Below are 17739 nucleotides of genomic sequence, written 5' to 3' on the forward strand. Positions count from 1 at the left end.
CACCTGCTTCTGCCTCCCGAGTGCTGGGATTACAGGCGTGTACCACCACCGCCCGGCTTGTTCCCCATTATACTTTTTTGACATGAATTATTTGGAGTTGAGAGGAGTGATGGGTGTTTTCTCTTGACTTCAGCTTCCTGAATGAAACCCACCTCTTCCCAGGACACTGGTCCCAGTTGAATACAATTTTCCAGATTAGACCTCATCTCCTCCACATACAGTCCTTTCGCAATCCAGCAAAGTGAATCCTGTTTTTCTAAAATAACACGAGGAACTGACTATGTCACTCCTTTTGTCTCCCATCCCTTGTGGAGTGGGGGCTTTCTTCCATATGTCAGTGCCACCAACTGAGTGACCCACAACATAGTAGAGGAGTTACTGCATAGCAAGGAGGGTGTGGATACATGTGGACATTCCCCCAAGTTTTCAAGGGTGTGGGGAAGTGCTGACTTACTTCTCTTGTATGTACTGTACCTTCATGATATGGTTTTGGCTTTTCCTGTGTTGGCTAAACAGAGCTGGCTTATGAAGGTTTTCAGTTTCAGAATGGTCTGGGGACTAGAAAGCAGACAATACCAGTGATTGTGAGAGTGTGGGCATTTTATGATAGGTCTCAGTCTGCTTCTGTGTGATTGGCAGTAAAGCTTTGGTACCAGAGACCTTGTGTGCTTAACTCATGACAAGAGGAGCTTCCAAAGGGTGGATGGGGCCTTTGGTGGCTGCCATGGATTGAAGACACAGGGAAAAGAGAAGGATGGTGCTTGTAGACAGGCCCATGCAGCATAAGGTGGGGAGGTGAAGGTGTATTGTCCACCTATGTCCTAAGACCCTTTTCTCACTTTACTTCAGGAAAAATCCTGAGAAGTAACAGAGGCTGCCCTGGGCTTTCTATTATCATATCCCCAAATAAACTTTAGATTCTTAAGAACTCTATCTATTAGTGTGTTTAAAGAATATGCTTGTCTCAGTTTGTTAATGTTGCTGTGAAAAAGACCATGACTAAAGGCAACTTGGGGGACGAAAAGGTTTACTTTGTCTTACAGCATACTGTCTCTTATGAAAGGAAGTCTGGACTCTTCAAGCAGGGCAGAAACCTGGAGGCAGGAGCTCAAGCAGAATCATGGAGGAACATTTTTATTGGCTTATTCTTTCAAGGATTGCTTAGCCTGCTTTCTTATACAGCCTATGGCTACCTTCCCAGGGATGGCTCTTCTCACAGTGGTCCCTCCTGTATCAATCACTAATCAAAAAAAGCCCCCACAGACTTGCTTAGAGGCCAGTCTGATGAAGGTATTTTCTCAATTGTTATTCCTTCTTCTCAGATGACTCTAGCTGGGTCAAGATGACAAAAAACTAACCAGCACAATTGACTCCTCGTTAACTTGATTTACAAATTCATCACTATTAAGCCATAACCTTTCCTTTCTTTTTTATCCCCAAGATACCATGTTACCATCACAATATAAAGCATAGTATATAATTTTAAAAGTCACATGCCTTTAAATATTCAAACACATTAAAAATTCAGTCTCTTTAAAATATCCAAAGTCTTTTTAAAATACCCATTGAAGCAAAACCCAAATACATATGTATAAGTAGCCCAATGTCTGACATCTGGAACTCACAATCTTTTAGGCTCCAAAGGGCTTTGGACTGCTCTACTTCTCTGGCTCCACCATCATCAGCACATGCAGCTTGTCTCATAGGCTTGTGCTAGCTGCCCTCCATACCTGCTGCTATCCTTGTTAGTCATCCTACAGTCCTGGTATCTCCAATATGCTGTGATCTCCACAGGCTGCTTCTTCACCAAAGGCCGCCTGGCCTCTCTTCGGGACCTTGACCTGCCACATGGTGCCAAACTGCAGCTTTTCTTCATGACATCTTCAGTCCTGGAGTCTCCACTGCAACTGAGGCTGTGCTTTCATCAGTGGCCTCTCTGGATTTACAGTGGCAAGCGTCCATAGCCCCTTCAACCTTGCAGCTTTCATGCCGTCAAAACCTGTACCATCTGGAAGACTCCCATATATTATTAAGTTCAACTAATAGTTTGAGTGGCCATGTCTGGACCACACATCTCTGTGTGCTCATCATGAGAGAATGCTTCCCAGTTTTCACCTCAGTGATGCTGGTCTCTTGTAATCCTTGCTGGTTTTTTAGCCCCACCATTAATTGTCCCAGCAAAGCTAAAGTTTCACTTCAGTGGTTATGGTCTCTTATAGACCACGGCTGATTCTTTTGTCATGGCTGACCAGAAAAATGCAGATTCTTAACTCCAAGTGTCCTATGCATAGCCTTTCCCTCTAAAATATACAATCCAGGCCTCCATATTCTGAATTGGTCTCGGCATTCTTATCTTCTAAGTTCCCACAGCAGCTCATTAACATCTGAGTACTTAATGGCTTTGCTATCCCAAAGTTCCAGACATTTTCACAGTCCTCCCCAAAACAACATGGTCAGATTTGTCACAGCAATACCCTGTGTTCCTGACACCAATTCCTGTTTTAGTTTGCTTCCTATTGCTGTGAGAAAGACCATAACCATGCAACTTGGGGAAGGAAAGGGTTTACCTTTTCTAACAGTCTGCTCTTCATCATAAGCAAGAACTCAAGCAGACCAGGAACCTGGAGCAGGAACTCAAGCAGACCCACAGAGGAACATTGCTTACTGGCTTGCTCCTGATGGCTTGCTCAGCCTGCTCTCTTATACAACCCAGGGCTACCTTGCCCAGGGGTGGCACTGCCCACAGTAGTCTGGGTCCTTCTGTGTCACTCATTAATTAAGAAAATGTCCCCACAGGCTTGCTTTTACTCCAGTGTAAGAAAATCATTTTCCCAGCTGAAGTTTCCTCTTCCTAGGTGACGAAGAAACTAACTAGAGCAGTGCCCAATGTCTGTATGTACTTTCAGTTAGACAGTGTAGATTACTTGATGACTCAGATGTGCTAATGATACTGGTGACTTCAGTATAGACATACATCATGTTAGCATGTATCTTCTGGTCAAATTTCTTAAGATTGAGTTAGATTAGAGATGTTTAATTTTGTGCTGTAAGACTTCTTTCCAGGCGTGCTTGAACTTTGGCAGAAGGGGACAGAGGGCTGTTTCTGGGAGGTGGCAGTGTTTGGATGTCTGATGCCCCGTTGGTGGGGTGTCAAGATGAGAGTGTTCCTCCTAGGGTGTAGCCAGAGGGTTTCTCCAGTAGCACCTGGCCTCGCAGTCCTGCAGCTGCTTATAAAATAATTACTCAGTGGCTTAATATTAATTACCAGTTGCATGGCTTATGGCAGCCTTCTTGCTAGCCAGCTCTTATAACAACCCATTTTTATTATAAGTTGCCGCCTGGCCGTGGCTTACCAGTACTTTTACATCTTGTTTCTCCTGGTGGCAGCTAGTGTCTCCTTCCTCTCCTTTCTCCTCCCACTGTCTCTCTTGGACTTTCCCACCTGGCTCCATCCTGCCCTGCCATAAGCCGATGCAGCATTTATCCACCATTCAGAGCAACACATATTCATAGCATACAGAAAGACATCCCACAGCTCTAAGGTACACTCAGAAAGTGAGGCTAGTTCTCAGTCACTTGTGGGCCAAGGTGGAGCTGCCTGCAATCACAGAGTGGGCTCTAGATAAGGTGAACTGTGATGGGAATTTACTCAAGGAACATGATTCTGTTTCCTGTAGCTTGTTGGGTTGATTGATTGCAGAGCAGATTGTCACTCAGCCTCCCTGTTGTAAGGGGGCACAGATGTGCTCATAGGCATGTGCCTGCCACACAATGATGTTTTGAGCAGCAGTGGGCTGAATAAGTTATGGCAGTGGTCCCATAAGATCATAATACAGCTGGAACATCCTCCTAGTAACACTGTAGCTGCCTGATGGCTGTTGTGAAGCACGTTACCTTGTGTTTGTGTTGATGCTGGTGCAAACCCTCTGTGCTGGCTCCACAGAACTTCAGCTCATAAACTGGGTACAATAATAAACAATCGTGATCTGCACACTATAGTTATCAGGAACCAGGTGAAGACAAGTGCTGGCAGGCAAGACATCTGGTCTGTTGTCCTTCACATTGGAAGAGTGTCTTGTGGGACTTGGTTTCCTGACTTGCACGGGAAGTAATTAAGTTTATATCTATGCTTGTGGGGGTGGGGGAAGCTGCTGAATCTTCAGAGCTTGGAAGTGATGTCCTGTGGTCTTAAACTGTCTCTTAGCTATATTTTTCTTCACAGATGAAGTCCAGACTTGTATGGATCTCTGGTGCATGTTCCAGCTGGGCATAGTGGTACACATCTTCAATCCCAGCCCTCAGGAGGCAGAGGCAGAGGCAGAGGCAGAGGCAGGCTGATCTCCTAGTTCAGGGCAGCTTGGCCTATGTAGTGAGTTTCAGGCCAGCCAAAGCTATAAAATAAGGCCCTGTCTCAACAAAACACAACAAAGAACCCAATACATATTCCTCTCAGAACAATGGGAAATAGCAGACATTATTTGATTTTCCATCCTCTGCCATTCACAAGGAGACAGTGTGTCTGGGTCTCTTGGCTTCTTCATAAATGCTGACTGAAGGTGTGTCATTGCAGGCTGGGAGTAGTCCTCCATCCACGACGGCTCCAGTGTCTTCCTTCTCTCGTGCTTCCGTTACACCATCCAACCAGGACATCTGCAGGTAACCCTCTGCTTCTCATGCTTCCGTGGCCTGTGTCGGCCAGAATTCTCAGTATTCCATTTGCTTGATCATTCCACCTTTGGTCTAAACAGCCCACTTTTATGTGCTGTTTGCTCGCCAAGTTAGAACCCAGTCTCATTTCCCCACTTGGACGTCTGCTCTCTTTAAACTTGTTTTTCCTTTCTGTGCTTTATTCCACTGTTGTGCATACAGTTCCAGTGCAGTGTTTTCTGAGTGTTGTTACTACAGTCCCATGCAGTCTGCTGTTGTCTTGAAAGCTCCTCCATGCCAGAGTTCTCTGACACCAGGGCTCACTGTGACAGTTATCTGTAAAGACACATTACAGGCATCCAAGAGAAATCCCTTTGGTTCAGACTGGGACCAAGCGTTGAGGCCTTCTAAGAATACTAAGGCCAGAAGAGCACTGAGATTCTCAAAGTCACTGAGTGATGTGGGTGAGAAGACCCAGGATACTTTGGAAAGCTTTGACTATATGGAAAGAACTTGTTCTGAAGGGAGACTGGTGCTTCCTCAAAGTCGATCACTCAAAAAGAACAGGCTCCATCAGAAAGAAAAAAGCACAGAACACTGCCCACCCCTCGACCATTCCAAACACGCTTGTGTCTTACCCCTTTCTACCAACCATTCAGCTGCCTCAAAGAGGGAAGTTGGCAAGGGGAGCTTACGCATCCCACTTTTGGAGGAGAAAGTTGATGGTGAGACCAGGTTGAGAAGCCAGCGACTGCTCCGGTACCTGTTCTCACTCTCCCGTGGCTCAAGTGCCAGCAGCCTGCATAGGTTCCATGAGCTGGAGAGCCATGCCGGCCATCTCCATACTGCCAAGTCCTCCAGCTGGCTGGCAGGGAGCACAGACTTCTGTTCTGATGAAATGGGAGATGACGATGTCTTTGAGGATACATCATCTGCCAAACTGAAAAGCAGGGTCCTGCGTGCACCACTCTGCTCAGTAGAGAAGGACAGTGACCTGGATTGTCCTTCTCCGCTCTCTGAAAAATGCACCCCTATCTCTCCTGTGTCCACCTCAGGGGATGCCTGCAGGTTGGTTTGCCAGGAGCCATAGTCTGGCTCTTTCTGCTAACACCTTCATAACCTTACCTTGATTTAATATGTGAAGTTTCTGCAAAGTGAAGTAGTAAGACATCTATTGCCAGCTGGAGAGCAATTTTGTTTTTCAGGCAGTGACACTGTTCGGAAGCTAATTTCATAAGATGTAGAAACTACACGTATTAAACCAACTGCTCTCAGCAAAATAAGTAGGCTTTGCTTAAATATGTGGGAAGAAGGGGATTAGTACCTCCAGCTTTCTAGCTTGCCCCTGTGAATGGCTTGTCTCCAGTTGCCTGCCCACACACCACCCTCCTTCCCTCTCTTGCTCCTACACTCCCTCCTTTCCTTGCTCTTACCGTAAGTGTGTCCTACCCTTGCCTGGGTCCTAACTCTACTTCCCACCTTTTTCTTCCTTGTACAGTGTCCTTGCCAGACCCAGTTTGAGCTCATCTGTCCCCATTCCTGCCCCTCCCTTGGCTCCCCTTCCCAGTGTCAGCTGTTATATTTCCTACGGTTGGATCAGAAAACCCGTTTCTCAAACGAATAACACAACAGTTTAGCCAGGTTTGGGTCACGCCCTCTCAGAACAGCTGTTCTACCTGTTACCCAGCTGTTGGAATGATCTCTGTTCTCAAAAGCCGAGTTCATGGAGGTTAGTAGTTGAATCCAAGATGTTTCCTTGGAAATAATGGCTGCTTTAATAATTCTCATTTAATGCCATGCGTAGTCCCCAAGATAAATGGAGTTACAGAACCATTTGGAGCTTTAAGTGGAGACAACATACTGTGATCTCTGCTCCATCTCCAAGAGAGGGCAGGAGGTGTAGCTATTTATTGTGCATGTGATGGTGAGGGTGTGACTTCATAGAGAGCAAGCCTTTTAAGCCACTGTGCTGTTGTGGAGGTGAGAGCTGACTTGGGTTTTATTCTTCCTCCAATGTCTTGTGTCCTGGAAGGTGTCTTTATTGTTGCCTAAATCTTACCTTTTAAAGTTTGAAGTCTTCCCTAAAACTGCCTCTTTTGTCATTTCTTGTGTTGTTCTTCCCTTTCCGTTGCCAAATGCCATCCTGATGTTGCTGATATGGTAAGCTGACATTCAGCCGATTGTGATTGGTCTCATTTGTGCTTGTGTGTCTCCGTGCTGACAGTCACTTTTATGGTGTTTATTTCTGAACTTTTTTAGTTTGCGGAGGAATTGGCTTTCTGGTAGAGCATCATCTTCCCTGACCTAGGCCCGTATTTCACTGACTAGTCTGTTTTCCACCATAGGATCTGCCACTGTGAAGGCGATGATGAGAACCCTCTGATCACCCCCTGCCACTGTACAGGAAGCCTCCATTTTGTGCATCAGGCTTGCCTGCAGCAGTGGATCAAAAGTTCAGATACACGCTGCTGTGAGCTCTGCAAGTACGAGTTCATCATGGAGACCAAGCTGAAACCCTTGAGGAAAGTGCGTAAGAAGGGGTGCTCGGGGAGAACCTTTCAGACTCTACACCCTGGCCACCTGTGTTCACAGCTTTCTATCTGGGGACTGGAGTTCATTGTTTGTAGTAGTGTAGTTGTAGATCATTGTTTCTGGTAGTGATGTATCAGGTCTGACCTTCATTCATAATGCTTCTCTTTCCTGCACATTGAGACTGTTCAGCCATCCCTCTTCTCTCCTTTGACCAACAACTGTCTTGTGACAGCTTGCTCAGCATTTCACTTCTTATGTACTAACTGTTTTGTGTTCCCAGTTAGGACGCACTGCCTAACACTCAACCTAGTTTTGCATAGTCCATTTGTTTGTGTAGGTCTTTGTTAAGTATTTGTCAGATGAAAGGGTTCATGGATGAGGAGGTGCCCAAGTCACTGCTACCTTCCTGGCACCAGCTGCCTGTTCATCCTTGTCAGTTTCATATATCTCTTTCTGTGCTCAGCACAAAAGATCACATTTGGAAGGAGAAAAAGAGTCCTACTGTGCCCAAAGCATTACTGTATCAGTTGCCAGGGAACTCACACATTGATGGGGCCGATTAAATGCTAAGTTACTTGGCAGTGGAGCACACAGAGAAAGAAGTGACTTCATGGATCAGTCTTATGGAGGAAGGGCATTGTAAATAGTTTGCTTTGGGGGAAGTTCTAGAGGTGTAAGATTTGCAGGCAAAGTGAAAGGGCTCTATAGGGTCAGATCGCCTATGGAGAAAAGTATCCACTGAGGCAGTGAGTGGGAACACTTCAGGAGTGTGAAAGGGCTGAGCTGTGGGCATTTTAGGAAAGAGAGAATCCAGGCACAGAAGACATCAAGATGCTGAATGTGCTTCACTTAGGAAACGCAGGGATCTTGCTATTGCTAAAACCCCAACAGAAAGCACTTGGGTATTAGAGAAGGCAGGTGTAAACTGCCCAAGAACAGGTTTGGCCTGGTCAGAGTCTCCTGGGACCTACTTTGTGTGAATCTGTCACATGATCCCATAACACTTGGATAGTATAGATCATCAATGAAGCTCTGTTTTCAGCTTAGCATGATAGTCTGTGGCCATCATTAGCAGAAGATATGCAGAATGTTTACACTTTGTTCTTTCTCTCTACTTTTATGTCTTGTCTTTTGCTTTGGGAACCAGTAAATGACAAGGCCAATGTCTTTGGAGTAGGTTAATGAGCTCCTAGAGGGATGGCACTGGCAGAGGCAGAGGCAGAGGCAGATGGCACTTGTACCAGGAACTCTTGAGCATCGATTCCAAGCTGTTGCTGCCCAAGTAGCAGAGGAGCAAAGAGTGAGATCCTTCTGCTGTTCATCTTACATAGATGTGACTCATTCCTAGTGTGTTGTGGGTCATCAATCTTCTTCCATTTCTCCATGTCAGTTAACACACAGCAGCTGGGTCTCACCTGACACGCTCCTTTGTTGAGCTCTTCATCGTCTGCTTATAGGAATAAGAGACTAGCTAATGGGAGATCACTGTTCATCTCAATCCTACCTTCTCCATTGCACAGAAAGTTGGCTGTGTTTGCTACCTCGTTGAAGCCAAGCGGTTTAAAGTAGTTTCGAGTGTTTGGGCAAATTGATCTGGCCTGGGAGTGGGAGGGAAGGAAAGCCGATCACAGCCATGAGCACCAATCACTTCCATTGTGGTCCTTTGCTCCAAGTCTGAGCCTCATGCTCTCTGCGCTGTCTTTTTCAGTGGGAGAAGTTGCAGATGACTTCTAGTGAGCGCAGGAAGATCATGTGCTCAGTGACGTTCCATGTCATTGCCATCACCTGTGTGGTCTGGTCCTTGTATGTGCTCATTGACCGCACCGCAGAGGAAATCAAGCAGGGTCAGGTGACAGGTGAGTGCCTGGGCCAGGCCATGGGCTCAGGTCCCAGGGCCTGAGGTTCTGAGGTTTAGAGCTCTGTTTCTCTTGGGCCACCAACACACCTGGGTCTGTAAATGGTGAATACCAAGGAGGAGACACTAAGCATCTCTTTGGATATTTCTGTGTCTTCAAAGTCAATCACAAGAGATGAAAGTTGAGACCCCCGAGAGAGCAGGGTAAATCACACTGAGAGCCCTGCTTTTGGGGAGGGCGGATTTGATGAGTAACAATCTACGTACTGGCTGTGGAGTTCAGAAACTGTGTCCTAGTTACAAACTTCATTGAGTCTCCTGATAGGCTAACTGAGTCTTCTCCCTTTTCCCCCTGCAGGAATCCTAGAGTGGCCTTTCTGGACTAAACTGGTAGTTGTGGCCATTGGCTTCACTGGAGGACTTCTTTTTATGTATGTTCAGTGCAAGGTGTACCTACAATTATGGAAAAGACTCAAGGCTTATAACAGAGTGATCTATGTTCAAAACTGTCCAGAAACAGGTAAAAAGAATATTTTTGAAAAGTCTGCACTAACCGAGCCCACCCTTGAAAATAAAGAAGGACATGGAATGTGTCATTCCACCACACATTCTTCTTGCACAGAGCCTGAAGACACTGGAGCAGAAATTATTAACGTCTGACGGTGTGGAGGGTGTCATCCCCCCTGTCCACAAAGAGCTGAAGGAGTTTGTTTACTGCCATCTGTGTTCCTTCCTTCTGTTGTTCAATAGCAGAGACTGGGCAGGCGACTAGTAGAGTGGCCTCTCTTTTCCTCAACCCTCCTTGGTGTGGACATCCTAGAATTCCTGTGGGGCAACTGCCACTGGGCCCCATTCCACCAGGTCCTCTGTGGGCTGGGAAAGGGAGACCCTAGTAACCACGATGAGGAGCTGGCTGAGTTCCAGCCCCTGGCCTTGAGCAGAATAAGGAAGTCAAAAGCTAGAGCAGGGGACAGAGCAGCATGGGGGAGTCTGGTGGTGAGAGGCTCCCCAGAGGACAGAACATGGTACAGTGAGGCTGCTGCTGGTGGAAGGGTTCCCTTCTCACTGACGAGCTAGGAGGCGAGCAGGAACAGTGCCGGCACACACAAACCCCTGCCTCCTCAGCTGATGTTGCCACACTGCTCTGGGGCACATAAGGCCTCAGGGCCCTGTGTCTGCTGGGGTGTGACTCACTGAGCAAACAGCACTTTATGAAAGTTTTTATTTTGGAATTCCTGTGTCTGTGGCTGTGACATTTAAAAGTGTCACATTTCGGCGTGTTCTCTTTATTGCCCCGTTATCTCTTTGCATCAAAATAGATTTGAAACCATTTCTGCCTTATATATTCTGAATAGTAGGATGTCCTTTCCATGTCTAGAAAAGACTGGTGACTTCAAGCAAGACAGACAGATCTGAGACAGTTTTCCTTAACAGAGTCCATGGGAGTCCATGGATGCTAAGGACATACTCTGTGTTTTTGAGCCGGTTTGCTCACAAGCCCACCCATACCACTTCTGTTTTGTCAATATTGAAATGGAAGGGTTTGAGATCTAATGGATCTGAATCAGGCTGAGTATTTAGGAAATGCTCCTTTGACTGACAGAAGTCTCCAGATGGAGTGGACACACACTGTGGATACCCCTGTGATCCACCTCTGATTCCTGCTGTGCTGAGGGCTGGGAGGTCAACAGGCCGGCTCTGAGATGAAGCCTTGGCATGAGCAGTCAACTGTCATGGGCCACTTCATCACTGAGCTGGCCCACACTCATTGCCTTAACCAGACCTGGCAGATTATTTAGGGTCCTTAGCTCCACATGTGATCCATTCTGTCTTTGGGGTTACCTCCTACACTGCTTTTCTCAAGACAGACAAAGACAAATCACCACCATTAAATGGCCTTTGTCCCAATAAAAATTCTGCTGAACATTTTTTTTCTTGAAGGCCATTGTCACAGTGCCAGGCAATAGTCAACTCACAATGTGACAAGAGGGACCTCGGAAGTGTACTCTCCCAAGAGCTGCTGTTGGTAACAGGGGCTTCAGAGCCTCCTGAGGGGGGAGGGGCAGCGTCTGGGGTCCTGAGCTTTGCTGCTTTACCTCTCTTCTTCAGAGAGTGAAGAAACCGAAGATGAATCTTTTGTGGTTCTTAGTAGAAGCCCTGTGTTTGGTTTGCAGGGGCAAGTGGAGGCTGTGAGGCTGTGGGAGCAGGTTTTGTCCTGTTATCACCTTGTCTACTCTCTAGGGTTGTGGGGGTCAGTCGTGCGTGGAGTTGTTTCGCCAGGGATTTCAGCCATTATCCAGTCAGGCCACCCCTTAGGTTAGGTGCTCTCTTTCCCAGACCACATAAGCCTCCTGTGCTCACTGTGCCCCAAAGTGCAATTACTCACACACCTTCTCAGTCTGGGGACACCAGTAAGCTACAGACTGCCCATCAGGAAGCCCTGACTGTACCGTCTGGCAGCTGCTGCAGCTGAGTCCCTGATCTTGTCCATCTGTCCCTGATGAGATGCTCCAACAGTGGGTGGGTGGTCACATGAACATGGAGCTTGTTTTAAGTATGAAGTCCCAACCAGCCTCTGAGGCTTCTGTAGAGAGGAGAGTGTACCTCATTGGGGGTAGTCCTGCACAGCTGTCCCAGGGGCCTTGTACCCCACATAGATAACGTGACGTAGAACCATGGCTTTCATGTTGTTCTCTTCATTTCAGGAAGGCCTAACTCCATCTCTTCTCCGGCTACTCTGTCGTTCATCCTTCCCCTCCCAGCTACCCCTTCCTCATTTTCCCTACAGGCTCTCTAATCTAGCACACAGCTGTACCTGTTGGTGACTCAGCCCAGGAGACCGACAAGGCATGTGCTGTGAAGCAGGATGGCAGGGCTCCGGGTCTGCCCAGGCTCCCCTAGTCTGTGTCTGCTTGCCTTCTGAATAGTTTTGCAGGGTTATCTGTCTACTTCATTTCTCCTCAGCTTGAGCCTGGATGTAGTGGGAAGATGGCATATGGCTGAACCAAGCAGATCTAGGATGATGGATGCCTGGGCCAGGAGGGCTTAAGCTTGTGTGTCAAATGCAGAAGAAGGAAATAGTCTCAGGGTGTCACTGTCAGCCCTAACCTGGCCTTTGCCCCATATGTCATGGACCCATTGGCACACCTTTGACTTCAGCTGCCACAAATAAAGAGGTGGGGTTATGCCCAAGTTTATTGTAAGAATTTCCTGGAAATGGTGTAAAGTTCTCTCCTTACTCCAGGTCTCTTTGTTTCTCCCTTCTGCCTTTAGCACATTCTTTAGTCATGGAGGCCTAGTTTCCAAACCTGTGGGTGTCTCCACCTGGACTCAGATGTGCAGACCTCAGGCAGTGGGGGAGGGAACAGTTCAAGGCCTTGGGTGGTGTCTAAATGACAGGAGGCCAAAGACCAGATGGGCAGGGTAAAGAGCTATAATCTTGTGGGTGTGGTTAGATGCACATGCATATTTGAAATACCACCCCATTAAACCTGGTTTGAAATAATACAGCTTGTATCAGTAGCCCAGGAAAAGCCCAGAGCATCGGGAGATGGGGCATTTGTCTTTGTGTTGGAAGTGATTGATGAAGGTGTGTAACTGGTGCACATTTAGATGCCATGTTTAAAATGGATTGTTAATAAAAACCAAATTTACACTGGTGTGTGTAGTGTAGTTTCTAAAAAGCACTTCACATTTAAAATTTTTCTTAGACAATTTCTAGTAATCTAAATGTCTAATTTTTTAATCCTTTTGTGTATGTTCACTGTTTCTCAGTATTACCGCTTGAATAATTCTCAGTGCAGGGGATTTGTTTGTGCTGTACACGGGGTGTCTAAAGGTAGCAATAAAGCTTTTCTTTACAAAGGAAGTTTGTGATGAGAGTGTTTTCCAGTGGGGAAACAAGGATGCCCTTTCCAGCCCACACACATCAGTAAAGAATAGTGAGGCCGTGGGGAGAGGGGCGTCCAAGGTAAGAGCAGAAGAGGATTTGAATAGATGCTAAGATCCGGGTGGCATTGGCTTTGGTGTCTGGGTTACTTCCTTTAGTCACAACAAGCCTGCCTCAAGGGGCAAGCATCAGCCAGATGCCCTGCTGGAAGAAGGGGGGATGCAGACATGGATGCCTGTGCTAGCCCAGGACACAGGAACAGATGAGGTGGCTGCCCTGCCCTTCCAGGGCTCCCCTTCTTTAGGGAAGGCTGCTCATTTGTGATGGCAATAGCAGAATCTAGGGAATAGCCAAGAGGTCCTTTAGCTGGTGAATGGATACTGAAAATGTGTAACGGAATTTTGTTCATCTACAAAGAAACAAAATATGCAGGTAAATGGATAGAACTGGGACGCACTATACTGAGTGATGTGACCAGAAACAGGAAGACAGATGTCACATGTTCTCAGTCATATATGGATCTTAGCATGAATTCAAATCTTTAGATTTGTGTGTTTAATATGGAATACCCGTAGAGTCCACAAAACTAGAAAGGGGCTATTGGTGTGGAGGTGGGAAAGATCTTGGGAGCTGGGGAAGGTAGTAGACTTTGGGTTTTTATTGGTGATCGAAGGAGAACAGGGAATTTGGGGGTGGCTGGAACATGGCATGTGGAATGACACCTGGATTGTACAACAAACTCTTTAAGAAGTTCCTTTAGGCACCTACTATGCGCGAGCAACTGGACCAAACATACACAGAATAAGGTAACCATGACCCAACCAGAACAGGCGTCACTAACTCTGCTGCACGGTTGCTACTTAGGGTGGAGGCGCTGGGCTGGGGGTCACAGCTACACAGCCCCACGCCAGGTGGTGGTGGGGTCTCTGTACTGTGTACATACTTCCACCAAAGACAGGAAGAAGCAGGAGCATGTGCTGAAGCTTTGTGATATCCCCCATCCTCGAACAGCCAGGCCCAGGAGCAGCACTGCTAACTGGGAAGGAAGAGGCACCAGCTGCCCGAAGGTCCACCTTAGAGCCTGCCAGGCAAGCTGGGGTTTGGCTGGTAAAGCCACTGGCCTTTCTGGAGAGATGCTGGACCAGGGAAGGCCAGGCTTAGATGGCTACACTGTTGGGAATCCTGTCTGGTGACAGGTAGTAGTAGGGGAGCTTTTTGTTCTTATTGCGTTCAGCAATCACACTGACGATGGCCTCCAGGTTCTTGCGGAATCGGATCATGGCTTCTTTCACTGGCTTCTCAATGAAGTGCTCCTCTGGGTACATGCCCAGAAACAGCTGAGGGGCAGACATGTAAAGACAGTTTAAGATGGTGCCATATAGACTGCTACGCCTTGTCCCACCCAACGAGGCTTCCCTTGGGAGAAGAAGGGGTATCTACTCAACTCCCATCACCTTTGACCTTTGCCACCTGCTGGGATTGAGACATATATACACACAGTGGGTACTACTTGGCCATACAAAATGGAAACCTGGAGGTCATTGTGTTAAGTGAAAGATGTAGATGCAGATACCACATTTGGGATATTAAAAACTGCCATCTCACCAGGTACAGTGGCACACACCTTCAATCTCAGCACTTGGGAGGCAAAGGCAGGCAGATCTTGTGAGGTCCAGGCCAGCAGGGCTACATAGTGAAACCTTGTCTAAAAAAGAAAGACTTGCCTCATAATCCCAAAGAATTTACCAGAGAGGGGGAAAAATGTCAAATTAGTGAATTCAAAGGAGGGTAGAGTAACATTCTACAGCTCAGTAGGATAAATAGTTAATAATGTTCCACAAGGAAATGATAGGTCAGATGCTATATAACTGAGCAGTATCAATGTATACATACATCACTATCATAAATATGCAAATACGGTATGTCAGTAAAAACATCAATAGGTTATACAAACACCACCTCCTTTTCCCTATGAAAGACTTAGGGCTGGATTTTAAAAGGCAGTTCCTTCCTTGTTGCCAGGTGGCTTTTAAGACAAGGAAAAGTACAGGGGAACCTGGAAGGTCTGAGCTCTGGAAGTTCTGTGGCTTGAGGGTCCTGCTGGCTTGTCTTTTGTTTTTCCCATCTTCCTTTTAAGGCTTGAGATAGGCCGAGGCCCTGGGCATCAGGAAGCAGAGGTGTGCGGTGGGGGGGGGGGCATCTCACACACACACACACACACACACACACACACACACACACACACACACACACGGCTATGCTAGTTGCTTGCTGACACCAGAGTTTGTAAAGTGTTCAGTGGCTGGAAAGGAGTGGGAGATCTGGGCTTTAGTTTGCAGAAGGTAAGTCAGACTCCTAGCAACAGCTCCTACTGAGCACAGAAGCAGCTCATTAGCCGGCCTGGGTCCCCTGAAGGGGCTCAGCCAATGGATCAGCACTGAAGCACTGCACAGGGCTGCCTCTGCAGACTCCACTTAGCATAGCTGTGAGTACCTGGAAGGGACACTGACTTTCCCTGTAGGGAGCCAGGAAACCACATGGAAGAGATTTATCAAATCTGCCAGTGAGTTAGGGGATGGTATCACACAACCCTCTCTGATGACTTGGAGCAGAGCCTGTGCCCTCCACTGCCAGCCCACCCTGGGCTCAGACCCATGCTGAGGACCTGGGGTGAGGTCCCCGCCCCCCTCTAGCAGCTCCACCTTAGAGGTCAAGATTCTTGGCTGTAGGTGTCCAGCTAGAGCCTGAGCCCCAAAGCCCTGGACTGGAGAATTGGTTGAAACTGCAGTGATCTACACCACCTCCAGCAATGCCTAGTCTCACCTCATTTTCTTGGAACTGGCTCAGTGCCCACACTGCGCCTAGATGCCAGCATGAGCGGCCACGGTCTGGTAGAGTATCCACGATCTGCTCGATGGTCACCACACCCTTGGCCGTGGGCGGTGGGGCCCGCATAGTTGGAGGAGCATTGGGGATCCAGGAACACCAGTCATACTGTGAGAGCAGCGCCAACAGTGTGGGTGCCCAAGAAACCCAGTGCCTGCCCACCTCCGACCCACATGCTTACATTTTTCTTGGTTCACAGGGAACCAGCTTAGCAGGCTCCACCCCTCCCTGTCGGCAGCACCCACTTCTCTATGATGACCCCACCTCACCTTCCTTGGCCCTCTCCTCTCCTGGTTCCTCAAGCCACATCTTCCACATTTCCCCATACCACCTCCATCCCTCTCCCTTGCACCCCCTTCCTTCCAGGCCCCCCAGGCTCCCTCAGGGATGTCCTTGCCTCTCCCTCCTCAGGCCTCCCTCTCCCCCTTTCCAGGGCTTGTATCCGTCCCAGCCAGGTGGGTGCCTTCAAGTATGCACACAGAATCCATTCGTGCTACTGCTGGTTCCAAGCTCAGAGACTGCACGGAGATGGGTGGGCCGGCAGGGCAGGAGCCCGAGGTGGGGGAGTCCGATGGTATGAGGGGTGGCTCTGACTGTGGGGGTACCTGAGACAGTCGTACCCTAGAGAGGGCTAGCTAGGCCTACCTGGCCGAAGTTTACAGCTGCATGCTGGGCCGAGGCTGTGAAGATCACCACAGTCAGGTACTCAGACAACTTCTCCCTGCTCTTGATGGACTTGGGGAAGCCTAAGATGGAACCACAGACCATAAGCCTGTCCCTGTGAGGGACAGCTAGCTCAGCCTCTATTCTGGCTCCCCCACCCATACTTTCCGAGATCTGCCTGGGCAAGACACTCAGAGAGGGAGGGGGCGGCTGCTCTGAGGGAGGCATTTGGGGGGGGCTGTAACTTTGAGACACACGGGGTCTGCAGCAGAAGCAGAGAATTGTGGTGGCCTACCTGAGGCTTTTCTGCCCCGCATGCCATACACGTAAACGTCCTTCACAAAATCCTGCAGCTCCTGGTCCTCCTCCACCACTTGGTCATTCTCGTAGTAGATGTTCACCACCTCACTTGTGAACCTGGCTCAGGAGGGCCAGCAGCAGTGGTTGTCCAGTGGGTCCCTCTGGCAATCCTGTCACTCCTTAATGTCTTCCACCCCCCCACCCCCTCCATCGACACCCAAACCAGAAGCAGGCCTGCCTCACCATACTTCTCATCAGGGTTTCCCTTTCCCACAGAACCTGGTCACACTCACGACAGGATGGCCTCCCACACCAGCAGTCCATCATCTCGATAGAAGTAGTAGGGGATGTCCTCAGTGCTGTCCATGCCCCGGGCCTTGATGGCCTCCGGAAAGCACAGGGAGGAATAGGTCAGGTCCTGGACAGCCCTCTGCACCATCTGCACATGCCCGCCACCCCCGGTGGCATTGGCCTGGTGAAAGAGCAGAGAGCCTGAGCTTGGTTGCTTCCCCCTCCCATCTGTCCATACCCAGACTTCCCAGCTTCATCTGTGAGAAACTTGGAGTCCGGGGGTGTGTGTGTGGGGGGGTGGGACTGGGCACAGAGAGGGCCAGCCAGTGTCCTGTGAGGTGCAATGAGATAAGTAGGGCAGGCTCCCACTTCCGTGGGGGTGGCATGGGGATGCCCATCCAGTGCCCTGGGCACTGTACAGCTGCAGCAGAAAGCAGGCTTTTGTGCAGAACACAGCTTCTTTCTGGGCAGCCACTCAGCTTTGAGGAGCTGGGTACACCAAGGACCTGGATGCGCAGGGGTTCAGCATCCAACCCTGAAGGTCACAGGCAGGAAGGCAGGGATATGGGAGTGTGGGAGAAGTCACAGCTGTCTTGGGAGGTGGGAGGTTAGTGGGTTGTATGGAGGAGTCTCACAGAGACTGGAATGGGACAGGAGGCATAAGAAGGTGACAGAC

General features: G+C 48.5%; 2 protein-coding genes across 6 annotated transcripts in view; one reads left to right on the forward strand and one right to left on the reverse strand.

Annotated features, from left to right (window-relative positions):
- Marchf8 (membrane associated ring-CH-type finger 8) overlaps window positions 1-12902 on the forward strand; it is a 73567-nt gene extending 60665 nt beyond the window's left edge. For 4 of the 5 annotated variants that reach the window (XM_036180606.1, XM_036180609.1, XM_036180607.1 and 1 more), the window contains 5 exons: window positions 4571-4656; window positions 4870-5715; window positions 6993-7173; window positions 8888-9035; window positions 9393-12902. In XM_036180606.1, coding sequence (XP_036036499.1) covers window positions 4571-4656; window positions 4870-5715; window positions 6993-7173; window positions 8888-9035; window positions 9393-9694 — 1563 coding nt within the window. In that variant the 3' untranslated portion in view covers window positions 9695-12902. The remainder of the gene's footprint in view (window positions 1-4570; window positions 4657-4869; window positions 5716-6992; window positions 7174-8887; window positions 9036-9392) is intronic. The other variant, XM_036180611.1, reaches the window with a different exon arrangement.
- The window catches only part of Alox5 (arachidonate 5-lipoxygenase), a 58698-nt gene continuing 52596 nt past the window's right edge, over window positions 11638-17739 (reverse strand). The window contains exons 10-14 of the mRNA XM_036180605.1: window positions 17066-17244; window positions 16768-16889; window positions 16455-16555; window positions 15747-15917; window positions 11638-14260 (exon numbers count right to left, since the gene is read on the reverse strand). Coding sequence (XP_036036498.1) covers window positions 14081-14260; window positions 15747-15917; window positions 16455-16555; window positions 16768-16889; window positions 17066-17244 — 753 coding nt within the window. The 3' untranslated portion in view covers window positions 11638-14080. The remainder of the gene's footprint in view (window positions 14261-15746; window positions 15918-16454; window positions 16556-16767; window positions 16890-17065; window positions 17245-17739) is intronic.

The sequence above is a fragment of the Onychomys torridus genome, chromosome 3 (genome assembly GCF_903995425.1).
Source record: "Onychomys torridus chromosome 3, mOncTor1.1, whole genome shotgun sequence".
NCBI lineage: Eukaryota > Metazoa > Chordata > Mammalia > Rodentia > Cricetidae > Onychomys > Onychomys torridus.